This window comes from Pan troglodytes, chromosome 9 (genome assembly GCF_028858775.2).
Source record: "Pan troglodytes isolate AG18354 chromosome 9, NHGRI_mPanTro3-v2.0_pri, whole genome shotgun sequence".
Lineage (NCBI taxonomy): Eukaryota > Metazoa > Chordata > Mammalia > Primates > Hominidae > Pan > Pan troglodytes.
This window is the reverse complement of record NC_072407.2, coordinates 125,655,704-125,675,590: the sequence shown is the minus strand read 5'-3', so window position 1 is coordinate 125,675,590 and position 19,887 is coordinate 125,655,704. Positions and strand designations below refer to the sequence as shown.

The 19,887-nt window shown below is 44.8% G+C and overlaps 1 protein-coding gene across 9 annotated transcripts; it reads left to right on the top strand.

Annotated features, from left to right (window-relative positions):
* The first annotated feature begins 2,503 nt into the window (after positions 1-2,503).
* On the top strand, positions 2,504-19,391 carry ZNF202 (zinc finger protein 202). Of its 9 annotated transcripts, none has more exons than XM_009424409.5 (9): positions 2,504-2,665; positions 3,679-3,798; positions 3,983-4,098; positions 13,202-13,700; positions 14,363-14,573; positions 14,960-15,048; positions 15,908-16,037; positions 16,575-16,694; positions 17,178-19,391. In XM_009424409.5, exons 4-9 carry the CDS (start codon positions 13,299-13,301, stop codon positions 18,170-18,172), a joined length of 1,947 nt encoding a protein of 648 aa, XP_009422684.1. In that variant the 5' UTR covers positions 2,504-2,665; positions 3,679-3,798; positions 3,983-4,098; positions 13,202-13,298; the 3' UTR covers positions 18,173-19,391. The 9 variants fall into 9 exon arrangements, with proteins under 9 accessions (XP_009422684.1, XP_063640661.1, XP_009422682.1 ...); XM_063784591.1 differs by having other exon boundaries at positions 2,531-2,665; positions 13,202-13,696; XM_009424407.5 differs by having other exon boundaries at positions 2,534-2,665; positions 14,960-15,120.
* Positions 19,392-19,887: the final 496 nt, after the last annotated feature.

The window sequence follows — 19,887 nt, the reverse complement described above, 5'->3', positions numbered from 1 at the left end:
GGTGCATGCCTGTAGTCTCAGCTACTCGGGAGGCTGAGGCAGGAGAATCGCTTGAACCCGGGAGGTCGAGGTTGCAGTGAGCCAGGATGGTGCCACTGCACTCCAGCCTGGTGGCAGAGCGAGACTCCGTCCCCCCCCCAAAAAAAAGTCATTAGCTTTATCCATTGACAAAATCTCTTTTCTTCGCCAAACTTGTCAGGCTTCTGAAACTTCTCCTAGGGCTATCGGCGTACTTCCTTGTAAAATCTACTGTTAGCAAAGAACTCTAAGTCCTTTGGCAGGAACGCCCCCATCCTTGATATCTGACCATCCTTAATACCTGGTCAGTGTCCTCATCCTCCATCATCCCCCAGGTGATGTCTGATCACCCTGGCCTGTCTTCAGCAAGAATCCTATTAGGTTGACTTAGCCAGAATCCGCCTTAAGCCTGATGTTTCCCGTTAGTAATTTTCAATCCATCGACGTCCCAAACTCCAAAAAAAGTTCCTTGACTATAAATTCCCACTTGCCCATTCTGTATTCAGAGTTCAGCCCAATCTCTCATCCCTACAGCAAGACTTCATTGCAGTGGTTTCTTTACCTTTCCTGGTCCTGAATAAGGTCTCCCTTACCATGCTTTAACAAGTACCACTGAATAATTTTTCCTTTAACACTGTAATGCATTAAATGTTTAGAAGAACATGTTCATGTATTATTTATGCACTTAATACCAATATTTTAAAATATTCAATGAGATTTACAGAGAAAAATATTTGGTACACAGTAGGCTTTCATGAAATGTATATTTCTCTTTGTATTGGGTAATTTTGTCAACTTGACTAGCTAAGGGATGCCCAGACAACAGGTAAAACATTATTAGTCGGTGTGTCTGTGAGGGTGTTTCTGACCAATATGGTGAAACCCCGTCTCTACTAAAAATACAAAAAAAAAAAAAAAATAGCTGGGCATGGTGGCACATGCCTATAATCCCAGCTATTCGGGAGGCTGAGGCAGGAGAATTGCTTGAACCCAGGAGGCAGACATTGCAGTGAGCTGAGATCGCTGGGCGACAGAGCAAGACTCTGTCAAAAAAAAAAAAAAAAAAGCGAGAGAGATTAGCATTTGAATCAGTAGACTGAGTAAAGAAAATAACTCTCACCAATATGCGTAGGCACCATCCAATCCATTGAGGGCCCAAATAGTATAAAAAGGCAGAGGAAGAGTAAATTCACCTCTCTCTTCTTGAGCTGGGACATCATCTCCTCCTGCTCTCTGGCCTTCAGACACCAGCACCTCAATCCCTTTCCAGTTCTCAGGCCTTCAGCTTCAGACTGCATTATACCACCAACCTCCTTATTTCTCCAGCTTGCAGTAAGCAGATGGTGGGACTTCTCAACGTCCATAATCATGTGAGCCAACTCCTTATAATAAATCTCCTTTTATATGTTTATACATACCCCGTGTGAAAGGAAAGTGATTTGGGGCCCCCAAAATCACTAAAGGGAAAATTCATGCTGGGAACTGCTTAGGGCAAACCTGCCTCCCCTTCTATTCAAAGTCACCTCTCTGCTCACTGAGATAAATGCATATCTGATTGCCTCCTTCCGGAGAGGCTAATCAGCAACTCAAAAGAATGCAACCATTTGTGTCTTATCTACCTATGACCTGGAAGCCCCCTCCCCGCTTTGAGTTGTCCTGCCTTCTGGGTTCACACCTATTAGTTCTGTTTCGCTAATACACTGCCACTCCACCAAAAGTAACTAATCCTTTGGTTCAAACCCAGTAAACAGATCCCAGCAATGTGTCCCATGAAAAGGAAGTGGCACATGGCACGTGGAGAGTGGTGACTTACAGGGTAAAAGGGACAGAGAGCAAAGGAAAATGTCAGGTATGGGCAGAAAGGTCACCGAACAGACAAAAATGAACAAATGAGATCAGGGAAGACAGCCTGAAAGTAAAGAAATGCGAAGCAACACTCAAAGGAAAAGAAAGAACAGTGATACCATAACTATTTTCTTTCTGAGCTTCTGATGTTCCATTCAGTTCATGTGCAATGTATCATTTAGTCCTCAGAGTAACGGTATTATTATGCCCGTTTTATATGATGCACAATAGGGTTCAAAGATGGAGAGATTCGGCCGAGGCCCTGCTGCTGATGGTGAATGCAAGAGCCAGTATTCAAACCTAACGCTGCCTTTTTCTACCATGTTGCAGCGGACAATGCAAAGAAAAAAAAATCAAGAAAAACACGTAGAGGTATCCAAATGAAAACAAACACACAAAAGATCAAAAACAGAAAAGAAAAAAGAAAAGAAAAAGAAAACCCTTGCAGAAGGTATGCCTGTAAATGAAAGGCCCAAGATGTTAATTTATTCGCTGCAGAGTGGAGTTAGGGGTCGCGGACGGCAGCTGTGGGGTCCGAGGCTTCTTCGCACTGGGTCCTTGGGGAGCACTGAGCCGCAACCCGCGGAGGGCGCATAGAGAGGATCAAACCTCCCACAGCCTAGAAAGGCTCCAGCTCGGCGAGAAGGCGGGGCGAGCGATCGCTTCCGGTTCCGGGCGCAAAGGCCCCACGTGTTCCGACCTGCTAGGCCCCGCGCGGCTCGGATCCGGCGGCGCTGTTTCGGTCGGGAGTCCGTGGGAGAGAAGCCGGGGCAGGGGAGGAGCCGCCGGAGCTGTCGGAGCCGTGAGTCCTGAGTGGGCTGGGCTGGCCCGGGCCGGGCTGGACCGGGCCGGACCAGATCGGGCAGAGCCGGGCAGGGCGGGGAGGAGGGGGAGGGACCGGAGACCCCGCCCCCCAGAGTCTGGGGAAATCGCCGTGTCCTGGGGAAGGGGTGGCGGCGGTGTACTGAGGGTGCCGAGACGTTGTGGTCTCTGTGTTTCCTGGTGGCCGGAGCCAGTATCTCCGGGGACACGGATGGCGCTCCCGGCTTCCTTTCCTTTCCAGCCACCGCCCTCCGCCCCCTCCTGGGGCCTGCAGAAATGTAGTTAGTCCGTACCTCGTACCTCCTAACGCTTCCGCGCCAACTGTCCCCCCGGAACCGAGGGAGGAGTGGTCTAGGCCCCTTTATTTTCCGCAGCCTTTTCTCACCCCTCCTCTCAGATTGCTTAAGATCATCTCCGCGGGCTCCTTGCCCCGGCTAGCCCCATCTCCTTACACCACCAAGCCCCCCTCAGCCCCCCAGCACACACCCAGATACACTCACCCGTGATCTTGTCACCTGTGATGATAGTAGTCCTTGGCGTCCATTTGGCCAGAGGCTTTTCAGCTGCCACTGTGACAGACCCTGAGGTTCCCCTCAAGCCAGTAGCTGCTGTCTCCACTTGCAACTTTCCTCTCCTCCCACTCCTAACAGCCAGTTTTGGCACCTCTTCTCAGCACCAGCGTTACTTTTAGCAGGAGTATACCTACTTCTTGAGTGTCTTGATCAAAAGTTTGTTTTTGTGCCATGGATAGGCTGTGTTCCTTCAGAAAGGTGTCAGTCTAATTTTTGTTTTTCTGAACAATGAATGTTCTTATCTTCTAGGCGCTTTGATAACCCTGTCTGCCTTGGAATCTGTACTGACCTCCCCAGAGGGAGACTCTTAGACCCAGCCTTTCTTGAACAACCTTGGTCCTGGGGAGCAGCGCTAGATCCCAGGCTCTCACTTAGAGGCTGGGCTTAGAACTGTTGCTTTTTCTCTATCCACGCTCTGCAGGTGACACCCAGGGCAGCTACACTCAGAAGCCACAAGGAATGCTAGTGGAGCCCCTCATCCCTCCCAGCTTCTCTTCCAAGCTGCCCCGTGGGGCTTGATCCAGGAAGCTACTTCAGAAAGGTTGTGGGATAGCCTTGGGAGGAGGTTTGTTGGTGGGAAGCGTGTGAACGCGGAGCAGTCTTGGATAACTTTCTGCTGTTACTATCTAGCATGAGAGGGTGGGCAGGGTTGGAGAGAGGACAGGAATTTTTCCTCCTAGGACCAAACGCCTGGGATTCATAATCTTTCACCCTTTCTCCTCCAGCTATACCCTTTTTGTACTCTGTGTATATACTATATTGCAGTAGACAATCATTCCAAGGGTACAACAAGGTTTACCACAATGTGAGGGACTCAGCCATTGCAAATTGTACAGATGAGGTAAGTTACAGGTTTACATTTTTTTTTTCCCAGTAAATTTGGCACAGATTTAAAATGTGAAACAGTTCTAGACCCCTTGTTTTTGCTGTTCTCTCACCAGCAAACCCTTTAGTTTGGCCAGCAATGGCTTTCTGCATGAGCTTCAGATTTACTTCATTTGCTAGGTGGTGGTTCTCAAACTTACTATAAGCACCTGAAGGGCTTGTTAAACCCATATTGCTGGGGCCCACCCCTAGAGTTTCTGGTAATAGGTCTGTGCTGGGGCTTGAGAATTTGTACTTCTAACAAGGCTCAGGTACTGATGCTGCAGATCTGGGTTCTTCACTTTGAGAACAACTACCTTTTGGCCAAATGTGATATACGTATTGCAGTAGGTTGAGGTTCAGAATACCTTTGTTTGAGTACTTCTGTGTTGGAAACTAGTAATCTGATCTTTTATAGATAATCACTTAGGTCTGAATATTTTGTTCGCAAAATTAAGAAAGCGTACTTAAAACAACTGAATGCTATGTGCCAAATTTGAGGGGAAATATTGATGAGTTCTTCCCCTTGATTTTCTTAATTCTCTTGATAGGGGCTTCACGTTTTGATCATATATATCACACCTGTATTCTGGGCTTTTGCTGTGAATTCCTAGTATTGCTAAAATCCTGCTATTTCTTAACTACCTGTTAAGTTCCTCAAGGTCAGAGCTTCTGCTTTTTTTTATCTTTCTCTGCCCAGCACCTTGAATAGCGTGGGACACGTAATTGACGCTCAGTAGGTATTTGTGTATTGAACTCCATCCCTTGTGCTCCTCCCCTCTTGATGTTTTTCTCTACTGGCCTTATGCTACACAGTAAAGCAGGGCATGATTATGCCACTTGATTACCCCCAAGAGATTGGAGTAAATGCTAATGCCAAATTCCTACAGCTATCCCTGTGAATGGTTTATTACCCAGGAGCCCTGACACTGGCTGATTTCTGAATTTTCAGTGCTTCTGTAATATATACTAGTTGGGGGAGGAGAAATAGAAAGCTTAAACTCAATGTGCGTTTATTGAATACCTTTTCTACTAAGGGCTCGACAAAGTGGTAGGCACTGGGAATATAAAAATGAATAAGGAGACCCTTGCTCTCGAGGGCAGGGCCCACAGTGGGGAGACAGACGTTAAGCCATGCCCACGACAAGAATGACTTCTGAGATTCCTTCTTTGGATCATGATTTAGTCTTCAGTGGAAACCTGGTACTCCTCAGATTCCTCTGGTTCAACAGGCGGGGATCCCATCCCTTATCATCTCCTCAAATGCTAAGGGACCCTTGAGCAAAGCCAGGAGGAAGTCATCTGGACGTGAAACAGGGAGTATCCACACAGGCCGTGTTAATGACAAAGCTAAAAACATAGTAAATGACTTTTGAATTTACTGCTGTTATGAATTATCTATAGCAACACCTCAGGTCAGCTCTGTTATATATGTTATTGCGTTATTTCCCATTAAATGATGGTTCCTCCGACTATCTGATTGGCATTGACTATGTTCGTTGTAGGGATTGCACACATCTAGTTTAACTCTGGCTGTCAAATGAGAGCAGTTACTCTCATCAGGATGGGTGTCAGGTTTGATGTCCCCTCCTTTTCCTGCTTCAGGTTAATTTGTCATGTTCTGTTTTAAACTGAGGCATATAGCTTGACCTCCTTTATTTAGGCCAGTAACTGCTCTGGGGTAGTTTTCCTGAAGGTTAAAAAGCCTAGCTTCATGATGGAGGTTAACCAACATGACCATGATGGCCAGGTGTATAAATCTGGCCTCTTAAAAATCTGTATTTGAGGCTGGGTGCAGTGGCTCACACCTGTAATCCTAACACTTTGGGAGGCCAAAGCTGGCAGATCACTTGAGCCCAGGTATTTGAGACCAGGCTGGGCAACATGGCAAGACCCCTTCTCTATAAAAAATGTAAACATTAGCTGGGCATGGTGGCATGTGCTGTAGTCCCAGATACTTAGGAGGCTGGGGTGGGAGGATGGCCTGAACCTGGGAGGCAGAGATTGCAGTGAGTTGTGATCTTGCCACTGCACTCCAGTCTTAGCAACAGAGTAAACCCTATCTCAAAACTTAAAAATCTGTGTTTGGCCCCTAGCCCTCCTCAGCTCTTGAGTAAATCTCTCTCAGCATCCTAGGCCCAAATATTCAATACAGATGCTGTATATCCTTGTTCTTCTCAAAACCCCTCCTCATCACCATCAAAAAGCTGGTTCAGTTCTCTACCTTTAGATAAAGAATCATCCCAAGACTCAACATGAGCTGCTGTGACTTGTCCAAGATGACACCTCTTTACAATGTAGAGCAGTGGACAGAACACAGGTCACCCTCCCCCGAAGGCAACTATCTACTGTCTAACATTGCCTCCTAGGCCTGCCATATATAACCATCAAAAACATTTTAGTTTAGAATAAAGTGAATTGTTACAATTTTTATTTTTCATTTTTGTGTTTACATTTACTCTCAGTGACATGTTTATTCCCACCTAATATCTTGAGGCTAACCACAAAATCTGCAGCATTTCCAGGCAGAAGATACTTGTGACTTCCCTGTACTACCCACTACATACTTGACCTCTTTCTCTTTCTTCCTGTCTTCCCTTTCTCTATACCTTATTGTCTTTCTTTGAAACCTCTTGTAACAAATTTTGAGCCATTTCTCCCCTCACTACTCAAATATCACTTTTATGAAGGGGCGGGGGGGAAACTTAGGTGGCAAAAATATTTTACAGAAACAGTTTTAAACATGTTTTGAAGCATACTGGTCACGTGTTAGAAGGCCAAAAGCCAGGGAACTCATTCCCTTTCATTCATTGTGCCGTCTAGGTTAAGTTTTCATAGGACTTCTTGGTACACTGAGTTTGCCTCAGATTGTCTCCTGCCAGTTACGGGGAGTGGAGAGGACTTTGATATATTGGTAATTAGAAGCACTGCTGATGTGGTCTTCGGTGGGAGAACGTGTGTCTAAGGTTCCTTCTCATCTGTATTCCAACACTTTCATTTAATCCCACTTCATAAGTGCCTCCAAAGCAAGGATTGTTTTTTTGGTTTAGCATGGTTTCTTTGATAAATAGACCGACCAAGATTTTCCTTATGCCATCTATTTTTTTGTAATTATGATGCAATAGAGAACTGTTTGCTTATCATTTAAATCTTGCCTTCTTCCCAAAAGGATTTCAAATAGCTTGAAGGAAAATGAATAAAATATATTGAGCACCTACCCTATGCCAGACTCTATACTGAAGGGTTTCTATAGGTTATTTCATTTACTCCTTAAAACAACCACATGAGATAGGTAGTATTAGCCACATTTTTGAGGATAAGACTGAGGCTTAGGGAAATTGTGTTACAAGGCTAATAAGCGAGGTCAGGGATTCAAACCCAGCGTGCCAAGGCCACTAACCATTACGTGGAAAGCTTAGATAAGCGCTTGTGTATAGGACAATGAAGAATAAAAGAATATCTCCATTAGAAGGATTGTACTGGGCTAATCTTTCGTTTTAAAGAACAGCAGCAGCATTGGAAAAGGGCGGTTAACAGTTTTTATTAGCCGATTTCTATTCTAGAACACTGAGAGGAACTGTTGACAGGCCCTGGTTAGCCCCAGCAAGTAGTTATATTAAAATTCCCAAACTATAGGCCTGCATTAAGGTATAAAATAAGAACGGGGACTGGAAGGGATATAAATATCTGCCAAATATAATAATTTCAGTTCTAATCACTATTTTCTTCTGAAGATTATTTGCCAGTAAATAGGCAGATCACTGTCTCTCCTTTAGGTTGACGGTATATGACTACAGACTTTGTCATTTAGGGTCCAGAAAGATCACCCTAGCTAGTAGCATTTTAAGGTAGAGAACTAGATATTCTTTCATTGCCTGTGGTTTTCTGTTCTTGTAAGGGAATTGAGCTTGGGTCTTCACTGCCACGTGACACCTTCAGATAAGGGGCAGAGACAGCTGGCCTGAGGATTGTACAGAGGTCTTACCTTGATAGCTCCTCTCCAATCCTATGCATCCTAGGAACACTCAAGACACTAGGTTGTATCTTTGCAGATACTGTTTTAGTGTCTTCTGGAACCAAGTCTCTTACTTAATCCTGGCCTGGTTTCATATTCTCTCTATTGTATTCTCTCCATAGTTTTTGTCTTACTCTGGAACTCTTCCCAGGACAGACATTGAAGAAAGGTATTAGAATAGCAAAGGCAACAAATTGCAAGGTATACTTGTGGCATAGCACATCCCATTAATTATAGAATAAAAACACAACATCTGTTTTCTGCCTCTAATATTAAATCTTGACATTTGCACAACACATTTTAGTTCATAAAGCTCTCACATCTCAGATAATCACTGAGTTAGGAGACTGGTTATCAGCAGAGGGCTTTATCCTTTACAAGGGCTCTTGGGTACGTTACTTCACGAAACCCTCAGGGAAGCTCCAGTTTCTTGGGGATCTGGGGCCGGGACGTACGTCTTTGGATACCCAGTTTGGTGCTGTGCACAGCACTGCTGTACCTCCTATTCATTTCCCATCTCTTACCCCACAAAGACTCCTTCCTTCATTCCTTCTGTTGCTGATCTGTTTTCCTTCATCTTCCTAGGCTGCCAAAGTAAATGCAAAACAAGCACCAGAAATCTCAGCTTGTGATTTCTGAAGGGCATTTTTAAATGGCAAGTTTGATGTGGCACTGTTATATGTTCTTTTTTCTTTGGAGAGCAAAGCCCTTTGAGAGAGCAGGAACTCTTCTGTCAATGCATACGTTGTAGGATCCATACTGTGGAATCTCTTGTACCTAGTGCTGCGTGCAAACAATGAGGATTCCAAGTCTGCTTCACTGGACGTCGGTTCTCAAACTTTTAAGATACTAGAAGTCCTTTTATTAAGCCAAAAGACCCTATGTATTAATTCTGTCTTCCAGGGGTAGGAGTTAGGCTGGGGGTTGGAAAGCTTTGTCTGGATAAATAATCAGTATTGTAGTTCCATTTATTTGATGTCTGATTTTGTGCTTATTAAAATTGATTTAAATCCTCAATGGAAAATGATTTTTTTTTTTTTTTCAAATGCCCAGTGTTGTGTGACTTGCATTTGGATTATTCCCGGTGCAACCTGAAGATTCCTTGTGATGAGTTGTGGTTCCATCACCTTGGGAACCACTAAGAGAATTCTGTTTTACTCACAGTCCAAACAATAAATGCTTTTTTCCCTATGTATGCCTTTATCCAGCACACAGTTTGCTAGACTTATGGATGAATACGGGTTAATATAACATGGTATCTATCCTTCTGGAAACAGACTTTTAAAACCTTACTAAGCATTCTCTGCATTCATCAAATGTGAAGTGAGTGCCTGGTGTGTGCCAGGCATCGAGCTGGGCACAGCATATCCCTGCCCTCAGAGCTTTACAGTCCAGTGAGTTCAACAGAAGATGAACAGTTTTGATGACACAAAAAATAGACACATGTGCATGCTGTGATAGGGGGAGATACAAGTTCCCGTGGAAGCATCATCTGGGAGGACCAGGGAAGGCATCTTGGAAAAACTGAGCTCTGAAAGATGGATAGAGTTAACCACATGAAGAGTGGAGAAGGGTACTTCAGACAAGGTGAACAGTGTCAGGAAAGCCCAGGGAGGGTATAGAAAAGAAAGAACAGTAATTCTTGCAGTGGCTTTCAATGGGAGTGGCAGTCATGGAAGGAAGGAGAGGTAGCAGGGACCAGCTTTTGAAGGGCTTTGTGTATCACATTTTAAGAAGTTTAAATTTTAACCTAAGGTCACTGGGAAGCCATTGGCAGATTTTGTATGTTAGGAAGTTCACCACTCACCTACTTGGAGTATTGCAGGTGGAGCTAATGTGGATGGGCTTCCTGCCCATTATTAAATCCTGTTCCTGTCAGGAACAGGACAGCCTATGCTGTCTCTCCCTGTGTGTCTATCTCTCCCTGTGTGTCTGTCTCTCTCTCTCTGTCTCTCTCTCTGAAAAGCTAAAGGAAAGCGCATAGGTTCCAGAAGGAAAAAGAAATAACCACTAGAAAAATAAGTATAAGCTGACTTTACCATGGCGCAGTGAGATTCCAAACCAAAATAAGGTTTCTAGGGATTGAGCTTTTAATACTGGTACTCCAACAGGGAGATAGGACTTGGGAAGCTGATGCTGTGTGAAAGTTACAGAATTAAGCAGCCTGCAAACCTGGACCTTTGAAAATCGTCCTACTGACCCAGGAAAAGTGCAAGGAAGTAGGTTCTCCAGAACCTTGGGTAGGCCAAACATTACTTGAAGGCATCGATCTAAGTAATACACAAAAGCATTATTCAGGAACACCCTGAGAAATTAACATAAAAACTGATTTGGCCAGGCATGGTGGCTCAGCCTTTGGTAACAGTGCTTTGGGAGGCCAAGGTTGGAAAATCACTTGAGGCCAGGAGATCCAGGCTGTAGTGAGCTATGATTGTACTACTGCACTCCAGCCTGGGCAACAGAGGGAGAGTCTTAAAAAAGCAAACTGTCCAAGATCATTGAAACCATTAGCACTTAGGAAGAAACAAATGAAATTACATTCAAGGGGCCCACATTTAAATCCAGGGCTCTCAGGACTCCCAAAGTAAAAAGATGGGCATAAAATAAAAAATTACAAGCCACTTGAGAAAAAAATAAATCACCATGAGGTAGAGATAGCAGAGGAAAAATTACACATGAAGATCTAGGAATTAGGGAGCTATCCAAAATAGACTGAAAGTATGTTGCAAGTGACTGAGGGTAATGAAAAAAAAGTCATAAGAGCATGAATTAGAAGCGTTTTGAGAAAGAATGAAGATAATGTGGTCATTGACTGTAAACTCATTTGATGGGCAACAATAGATGAGACACAGCTATTAAGAGTGGATCGATAACCTTGAATGTGGATGTGAGGCAACTGTAGTATAGCACAAAAAGGTTGAGAAATGATGGAGCCCTTAAGCTGCTTGTGGACACTGGTCTGGAGGGGGACAGGACCAAGAAAACCAGTCATGGAGGTTGAACTAAGTCATCTCTCCAATGTATCTGTGCCTGTTATGTGCCAGTGCCATTTAGGAGCAGAGGATATTGTAATTTTTTTTAAAGTTCCTATGAATACCTTCTAGTGGGTCATAATGGCTCAACCGGGAAATGGCAGTAGAGATGAAGAGATGGATGGATTCGAAAGACATTTTTTGGAAGTTGGAATTAACAGGATATGGTGAATAATCAAGAGATAGTAAAAGCATAATGGAGGAAACAATGGTTCTTCCTGTTACCATAGGAAGAAGCTTTGGAGTAGAGTTTTATTCATTGTAAATGCATTTATTGTGCACTTTATTATAGGTATTGGAGATTGATGGAAAATAGTCTCTGACCTCAAAGAGTTTCACAGGAAAGATGAGCGATGGCTATGTAATATGACCAATACTGGGATAGAGAGGTGCCCAGGTCACTACGGGAGGACTTAGGTGATTTCTAACTATGTCTGAGAGTAGGGGAAATGGGATCAAAGAAAACATCTCAGAAGACATGAAGCTTGAGCTTATGTCTTGAAAAATTTAAAGTTTAACCTAACCAAGGATAAAGGATCAGAAGAAACAGCATATTCAAAAGCTAAAGAACACGGGACTCTTGTGTGCTTTGCATGTACACACGTGTGTGTGTGTGTGTCTGAAAGGATTGGAGAGGAGGGCGAAGAGAATAACAAGATGAACGTCAACCTAATGTAGAATGTTTGAAGTTTGTATTTCACTTAACAAGACAGCGGGGAGTGATGGAAGGATCTTAGATAGGAAAGGGACATGAGCACGTTTGCCAAGAGAGCTCGTTCTGGTCATAGTGGGTACGTGAAGGTGACAAATCTGGAGGCAGATAGCTCACATTTGGAGGCAGCTGCAGTCATCCAGATGAGAAGTGAGAGGGACCTAAGCTGTAAATTGTGGGAATAAAGACAAGACCCGTTAAAAAGAAAGAGAACACACCATGTAGCGTGGAAAGGAGAAGGGTGAAGAGTAGCCTGTGCAGAAGGAACAACCTTCAAAAAGACATGGAGGACTGAAAAGACACCCTGTTGTAGGGAGATCAGCAATGCATTTTTTATAACCAGGTGGTACAGGGAAAAGGTAGGATCTGAAGCTTGAAAAATAGATTGGGGGCTGATTGTAAAGAGCTTCGTGTCATTCCCAGGATTTTGGAACTGATTTTACTAACATGAAAAAGGTTTTGTTTTAAAATACTGAGTAATATAGTTGGAACTATAATTTAGAAAGATAATAGCTGGTGCCATCACTCTTCTAAGCAAAGATAGTAATACATTTAATGCTCATAGGCTTTAGTAATACATTTAATCCTTACAGTAAGCCTATTAGATAAAAACCATTATTATCTCCCTTCTATAGACAGAGAAACTGGCATTAGGAGAATGAGAACTTGCCTATGGTCCCACTCTGGAAATACCTAGTAAGCGACAGAGCCAGGATTCAAACCCAGGCAGCTTGACTCCAGAACTTTCGCTCATAACCTTACACATCTCCCTCATGGTTGGTGTTTCTCAACCATGGATACACATTCGAACTGCATGTAGCATCTCTAAACATACAGTTACCTGGATTGACTGAATCAGAGTGTCTGAAAAATGATGTGTGATACTATGTTTTGCAAAGTCTCCACAGGTAATTCTGTCGTACTTTGCTTATAGTTGAGTACTGCAGGGATCTTAGGAAGTTAGAGCAGTAGTCCAGGCAGGAGATGATGAAGGCTCAAACTAAAGCGGTCTGTAGGAAGGAAGAGAAGGGAACCGGTTTGGAGACTTAAGCGGGGGAATTGGCAGTATTTGTGAAGTGGAAATGCAGTATTTTCTTGTAGAGTATGAACCTTGCCTAGGAAAGGGAATAGAGGACCATACCTTTAGTTGTAAATTATCCTCTCCCAACTGGATCTGTTGATTTATGGCTATGGTGGTTGGGGAAAAGAGGATTTAACCATTTGAAGAAGTTTGTGTAGAGGATTATGATTGAACTCAGGCTGTTGTCCTTGTGTATAGTTTCATGCTTATACTCTTGTTTGTCTTTACTTCTCTATCCAGGGCCCTTGGAAGAAAATCCTCGCTGTGTCCAGGCTGAGGCGGGGGGCTAATGACAGTGTGAGCTCTAGATGGTGTGAGACCACCCCAAAGCCAAGAAATGGCTACAGCCGTGGAACCAGAGGACCAGGATCTTTGGGAAGAAGAGGGAATTCTGATGGTGAAACTGGAAGATGATTTCACCTGTCGGCCAGAGTCTGTCTTACAGAGGGATGACCCGGTGCTGGAAACCTCCCACCAGAACTTCCGACGCTTCCGCTACCAGGAAGCAGCAAGCCCTAGAGAAGCTCTCATCAGACTCCGAGAACTTTGTCACCAGTGGCTGAGACCAGAGAGGCGGACAAAGGAGCAGATCCTAGAGCTGCTTGTGCTGGAACAATTTCTTACCGTCCTACCTGGAGAACTACAAAGCTGGGTGCGGGGCCAACGGCCAGAAAGTGGCGAGGAGGCAGTGACGCTGGTGGAGGGTTTGCAGAAACAACCCAGGAGACCAAGGCGGTGGGTGAGGAGGGGGAGTCCTGATCTGTGTGATGTGGAGGGGGACTATTTGCTGGAAGGCTGGATTTGCGGGGAGGGCTTGCAGGATCCCCATAAATGATTAGTGGGCTCTGCCCTTCGGTTGCTCATAGATCCATGAGCCCCATGGATTAGGGGGATGTGTGTGTATGAATGTGACTTTCTGGATATTGGAACACCTGTGTAGGGACCATCTGAGGGGTCTCAGCCACCAAAGGGTCATGGCTTTGGTTTTCCCTTCTTTGAATGTTGAGCCGTGGGTTCCTGGAGAGGAGAATTTTGTGACTTCCTCGAAGGTTCTCATAGATCCCCAGTCATAGATCCCCCTTCCTGGCTGGTCAGCTAGGGAAGCAGGCAGCAAGGAGAGCTGCAGGTGGGACAGATGGAGATGGGAAGGAACCTTGGGTGACAGGGGCCCAGGCTGGGAGTGGTGAGAGAGCAGTGCAGGCCTGCGCATCCCCTGCCTTGTCCTGGGGAGGATAACCTTCAGCTCCTCCTTGCCTGCTCCATTGAAACTGGAGTTTCCCCTCCTTGTCTGGGTCCCTCTGGGAGTGTTTTCTCTAGGCATCTTCTCCTAAAATAAGCTCCCATGACAACCAAGAACTTCCTCCTGACTCCATGGTGACTGGAAGTTGGAATTATTCCCAGGTGACTGTCCATGTTCACGGCCAGGAAGTCCTGTCAGAGGAGACGGTGCATTTAGGAGCGGAGCCTGAGTCACCTAATGAGCTGCAGGATCCTGTGCAAAGCTCGACCCCCGAGCAGTCTCCTGAGGAAACCACACAGAGCCCAGATCTGGGGGCACCGGCAGAGCAGCGTCCACACCAGGAAGAGGAGCTCCAGACCCTGCAGGAGAGCGGTGGGAAGCCTCAGCAGAAAGGGGGGATTGTGGCAGAAGGCAGGCAAGGAGGGGGACATTTCTCCTATACCAAGGAAGCTGGGTAGACTGCATGGAAAGACATCACAGAATCCAGGATGTCAAGAGGAGACAGTACCTCCAGCTAGAGTCCCCCATAAACAGGGCCAAGCTTAGACAGCAGATTGTTGCTTGTTCTCTTGGCATTCTGATAAGTCTCATAGGTGATGGGATTGGGATATGGGAGCTACCCTTAGGCCAGTTTCTTGGTTCCCATAATAGAAAGGATAGGGCCACCTTCCTACCAAAGATGGTGGGGGATGCCCAGATGTTTGCCCATTATTGGGGCATGCTGCATATTACTGATCTTTGCCTTCTTTTCTTCATAGAGGTCCCAGTGCCCGAGGACCCAGACCTTCCTGCAGAGAGGAGCTCTGGAGACTCAGAGATGGTTGCTCTTCTTACTGCTCTGTCACAGGTGTGCCCTAGTTACCTCTGTACCACAGAGAATTTGTTTGAAGAACCACTGGGCATAAGCCATACTGAACAGGTGAAGCAGGATGCACATTTACACTCTTGCCAGTTTTAAGCTCACAGTTCTGCAGGTACCTGGAAGGGGAGGAGATAATGAGATAAATTATCATACCTTATATTGGATCCACAGGCACCAACACCAGTTTATTTGCCATTGACTAGAAGAACTAACAAAATGGGATTATTTTGTAACACTCCAGTACAACTACGAAGTTGTCAAATGAGGGTTTTTTAGTTTTTTTTTTTTAAAGGAATAAATTTGATAGTCATTTGTAAGTATGACAGACTGTACTGCTGAGACATTTAGGAAGTATTCACCATGATCAAAGCTCTGAAACTAAGCCATGTGGCTGGAGAAAAAGAAATAGAATTCATGTATGGTTTTAGATTGTAATCTAACTGAGGAAAAAAGTCTTGTTTTGGCTATAGAGTATAGAAACTATTGAAAGTGATTAGAGTCTTTAGGGAAAGTACTAGAAAAGATGAATTTTGCAGAAATGTATATAGCGTTAAAGTGTCAAGTAGGGAGCTGAATGATGATGTTTAAGACCTTTCCTAAATTTTAAACAATACCTTAAAGAAGAAGAACATAAGCTGGTCCTCAGGGAAAGTGGTGGAGTTGGAGGGGGCAGGGCCAGTGCCACAGGGGACACATGGCTCCCCCGAGAATGAGTTTAAGCCGCCCGCCACTCAAGCTCCTTTCATCTCCTAGAGGAGTCCACCTATTGTATGACCTTCAACAGGGACAAAATATGAGGCTACCCATAGCGTCACGTTTTGATGAAATCCTTATGTGGTTTCAGGGACTGGTAACGTTCAAGGATGTGGCCGTATGCTTTTCCCAGGACCAGTGGAGTGATCTGGACCCAACACAGAAAGAGTTCTATGGAGAATATGTCTTGGAAGAAGACTGTGGAATTGTAGTCTCTCTGTGTAAGGAATTTCAAGTATTCTAGAGTGTTCTAAGCCCAGAGATCTTTTTCCTGCTGGAAATTTTGGGGGATCTTAGACCTTAGATTGTATGCAGTAAACTTCTCTTATGCCTTCCCCACCAATAAAATTGAGGGATTAGGTGAGAAATATGGTGTCCTTTCAAGTAAAAGATAAATGGATGGAAATGGAAACCTCTAATAGGAAAACAAACTTGTAATATTACAGCTTTAGTGCAGAAATATTTGAAGTAAGCACATGAGTTTTAAAACAGTAAGAGTTGGAGATAATCTTTCTTGAATATGGGAAAAGAGGATAAGGTGTACAATGGTATAATTATTAAGTTGCAGGTGAAAACCATAAGAAAGGCAAGAGATACGCAGTCCTTGGTTAAAAGTACACAAACTAAAGAGATGAAAGATTTCATCACCTGAGCTAGCTATGTATTTGCCCCACAACCTACCAAATAGAAAAGGACCGCTCTTAACACAGGGAATTGTTGAGCCAATCGTGATATCCTATTTTCCCTCTCTTGAGCAGCATTTCCAATCCCCAGACCTGATGAGATCTCCCAGGTTAGAGAGGAAGAGCCTTGGGTCCCAGATATCCAAGAGCCTCAGGAGACTCAAGAGCCAGAAATCCTGAGTTTTACCTACACAGGTGAGGAATGACAAAAACGGTCTTACCCACCCTGAGCCAGCAGTTCCTCTAGGCAGTGCTTCTCTCTCTCTGTAGGGCCCCGCTCTCATCATTTCTTCTAACCTGTCAGCCAGTACTGCTTTCTCCCTCTGACAGCCATTTCTTCTGTCATTGCCCTCCTCTTTTCTCCTCCCATCATTTGTCTGATAGCAATGTAATACAAAAGGGTGAAAGAAAAATGTTAACTTTTGGAATTGCAGCTATACCATTTACGTACAATTCCCTGAAACCCTCGATTCTCAATCTCTGCATTTGTAAAATGAAGATTATATTTGTGCATACCAAGGTTTGTTGATAGCATAACAATATGAGAAAGTGCTTGGCACAGGACAGGCATTCCATTTAGTCTTGCCATCTCAAAACCCTTTTTAAAAATCTCCCCATTGTGTAGAAGGCATTGTTGCCGCTACAGTGACCCCTTTTTTCCTCTCACCCTTTCTACAGGAGATAGGAGTAAAGATGAGGAAGAATGTCTGGAGCAGGAAGATCTGAGTTTGGAGGATACACACAGGCCTGTTTTGGGAGAACCAGAAATTCACCAGACTCCAGATTGGGAAATAGTCTTTGAGGACAATCCAGGTAGACTTAATGAAAGAAGATTTGGTACTAATATTTCTCAAGTGAATAGTTTTGTGAACCTTCGGGAAACTACACCCGTCCACCCCCTGTTAGGGAGGCATCATGACTGTTCTGTGTGTGGAAAGAGCTTCACTTGTAACTCCCACCTTGTTAGACACCTGAGGACTCACACAGGAGAGAAACCCTATAAATGTCTGGAATGTGGAAAAAGTTACACACGAAGCTCACATCTTGCCAGGCACCAAAAGGTTCACAAGATGAACACGCCTTATAAATATCCCCTAAACCGGAAGAATTTGGAAGAGACCTCCCCTTTGACACAGGCTGAGAGAACTCCATCAGTGGAGAAACCCTATAGATGTGATGATTGCGGAAAACACTTCCGCTGGACTTCAGACCTTGTCAGACATCAGAGGACACATACTGGAGAAAAACCCTTCTTTTGCACTATTTGTGGCAAAAGCTTCAGCCAGAAATCTGTGTTAACAACACACCAAAGAATCCACCTGGGAGGCAAACCCTACTTGTGTGGAGAGTGTGGTGAGGACTTCAGTGAACACAGGCGGTACCTGGCGCACCGGAAGACGCACGCGGCTGAGGAACTCTACCTCTGCAGCGAGTGCGGGCGCTGCTTCACCCACAGCGCGGCGTTCGCCAAGCACTTGAGAGGACACGCCTCAGTGAGGCCCTGCCGATGCAACGAATGTGGGAAGAGCTTCAGTCGCAGGGACCACCTCGTCAGGCATCAGAGAACACACACGGGGGAGAAACCATTCACGTGCCCTACCTGTGGAAAAAGCTTCAGCAGAGGATATCACTTAATTAGGCATCAGAGGACCCACTCAGAAAAGACCTCCTAGCTAGGTCCCCATGTGAGGAGATCTGCTTTCAGCCCTCACCTGAGGGAGGTGAGGAAGAGGAAAAGCCCTCTTGTCAGCCTGGGAAGACCTTTTCGAGGGAGTCTCCCTGACCTGCTCACATCTGACATCACCTCTTCCTGCAACTAAACACAAGCCTGGGCAGAACCTCTCAGCCTTCTTCTACGCCTTGAGGGGATGTTTCATCCAAAGTACAACCTGAATTGAGGCTTCTCCTTCACTGGAGTGCGCCTGCCTCTACCTCATGGGTATAAAGTAGGAGAACTAAGAGACTTAAGAGGTCGTGGTTCCTATATCGTCCAAAAAATAGGCTGTTACATATCCTAAAGACTGCTCAACAGCTTCGAGTTGAAAGTGGCCAAGGACAGCCCCTTAGGTTTGGGAAGGGACGAGCCTGAAGGATTCTGTCTTTACTGGGGTCAAATCTTAAAGCACACAGCTCTGGACTCAAGACAGGAGGTTTGCGTCCTGATGGCTTTGCCACACATTCACAGGATAACTGCGTGGATCCCTCGCTGTCTGATTCACTTCTTACCATGCACTTTCCTTTGATGCTGGGGAGAAATGGAAGTGGGCGAAAAAATCTCAAGGCTGCTTCATGTGGACCTTGTCAAGCTGCTCCCTCCCCCAGCGTCAAATTGTTATCAGGTGCCAAACACTGCTAGAAAGGAGGGCCTAGTCAGAAGCCTCTTTCCATACGAGTTTTGGTTTTGTTTTTAACATTTTTTTCTATTAAAATGCTCATGCATTTAACCTTCCCGTTATTCAACCAGTCTCTTGGTTGCATCCCTAGCACTTCTACTACAAGTGAGATGGTAGTGTTTGAGTGCTTATTGAGTAAAGCATAATTCGGTCATAATGAAATTGTTCACATTCCCTCATACGCACAAGCCCACCAACCCCTTCACACCCCCCTTCACAGGGGTCGTATGAGTAAGGGGATTTGGAAACTGTCAACTTACAAAGGCACTGTAACAATTACAGAGTCATGATTGCCATGAGCCACTTTATTTACATGAAGACAACTGGAGAACGACTTAAGACCGAATTATGGAAAATAAGAAAAAGCTGTTGCTGGCAAGACCATCAAGACTATTCTGACACCCTGTCCCCATCATCCCTGACTGAGTACTCTGACATCACGGAAAGTGTTGAACCTGGGACCCTGAGGAATTCACCAGGAGTAAATGGCTTTCATGTATTTGTGTTGTTTGCTTTTTCTTACGTGATTTTATGTTCATAGAACTAGAAAGTAGCATCTCATGATGGCCCAGCAATCTCTGTTGCCGGTTAAAGGTTCCTTGGAGATGAGGCTGAATAATTATGAACCTCACCTTCTCTGATTGTGGGAGTGGCAAGAACTGGGGAGACGTCCTCCATAAGTGGAGCACAGGGTATGGGGTTAAAGCATGACAGGGAGAGTCTTCTGTGCCTGGTTTCTTCTCCTCTATCTCATAATGCATTATGGGCCCGAGGAATAGGGGAGGGTTAATAAGACTCCAACCCTAATGGCCCAACAGGGAAATTCTCATTTTGGTCGATGATATTCTGATGGACTGGTTTGGTCTTAATACCAGTCAACCGTTGTCCTTCTGGAAATTTACATATATAAAATAAATAAAGGTAACACTTGCAGCCAAGTTCCCTGGTTTCTGGGACTTCCCATCTTACCCATTCCTTTTCCAGGGCTTCAGTGT

Coding starts and splice junctions, on each gene's coding strand:
- ZNF202 (XM_009424407.5), top strand. CDS start 13,299: ATGGCTACAGCCGTGGAACCAGAGGACCAGGATCTTTGGGAAGAAGAG. Junction 14,574..14,959: donor CCAGACCCTGCAGGAGAGCG/GTGGGAAGCCTC, acceptor TTTTCTTCATAG/AGGTCCCAGTGCCCGAGGAC. Junction 16,695..17,177: donor CCTGAGTTTTACCTACACAG/GTGAGGAATGAC, acceptor CCCTTTCTACAG/GAGATAGGAGTAAAGATGAG.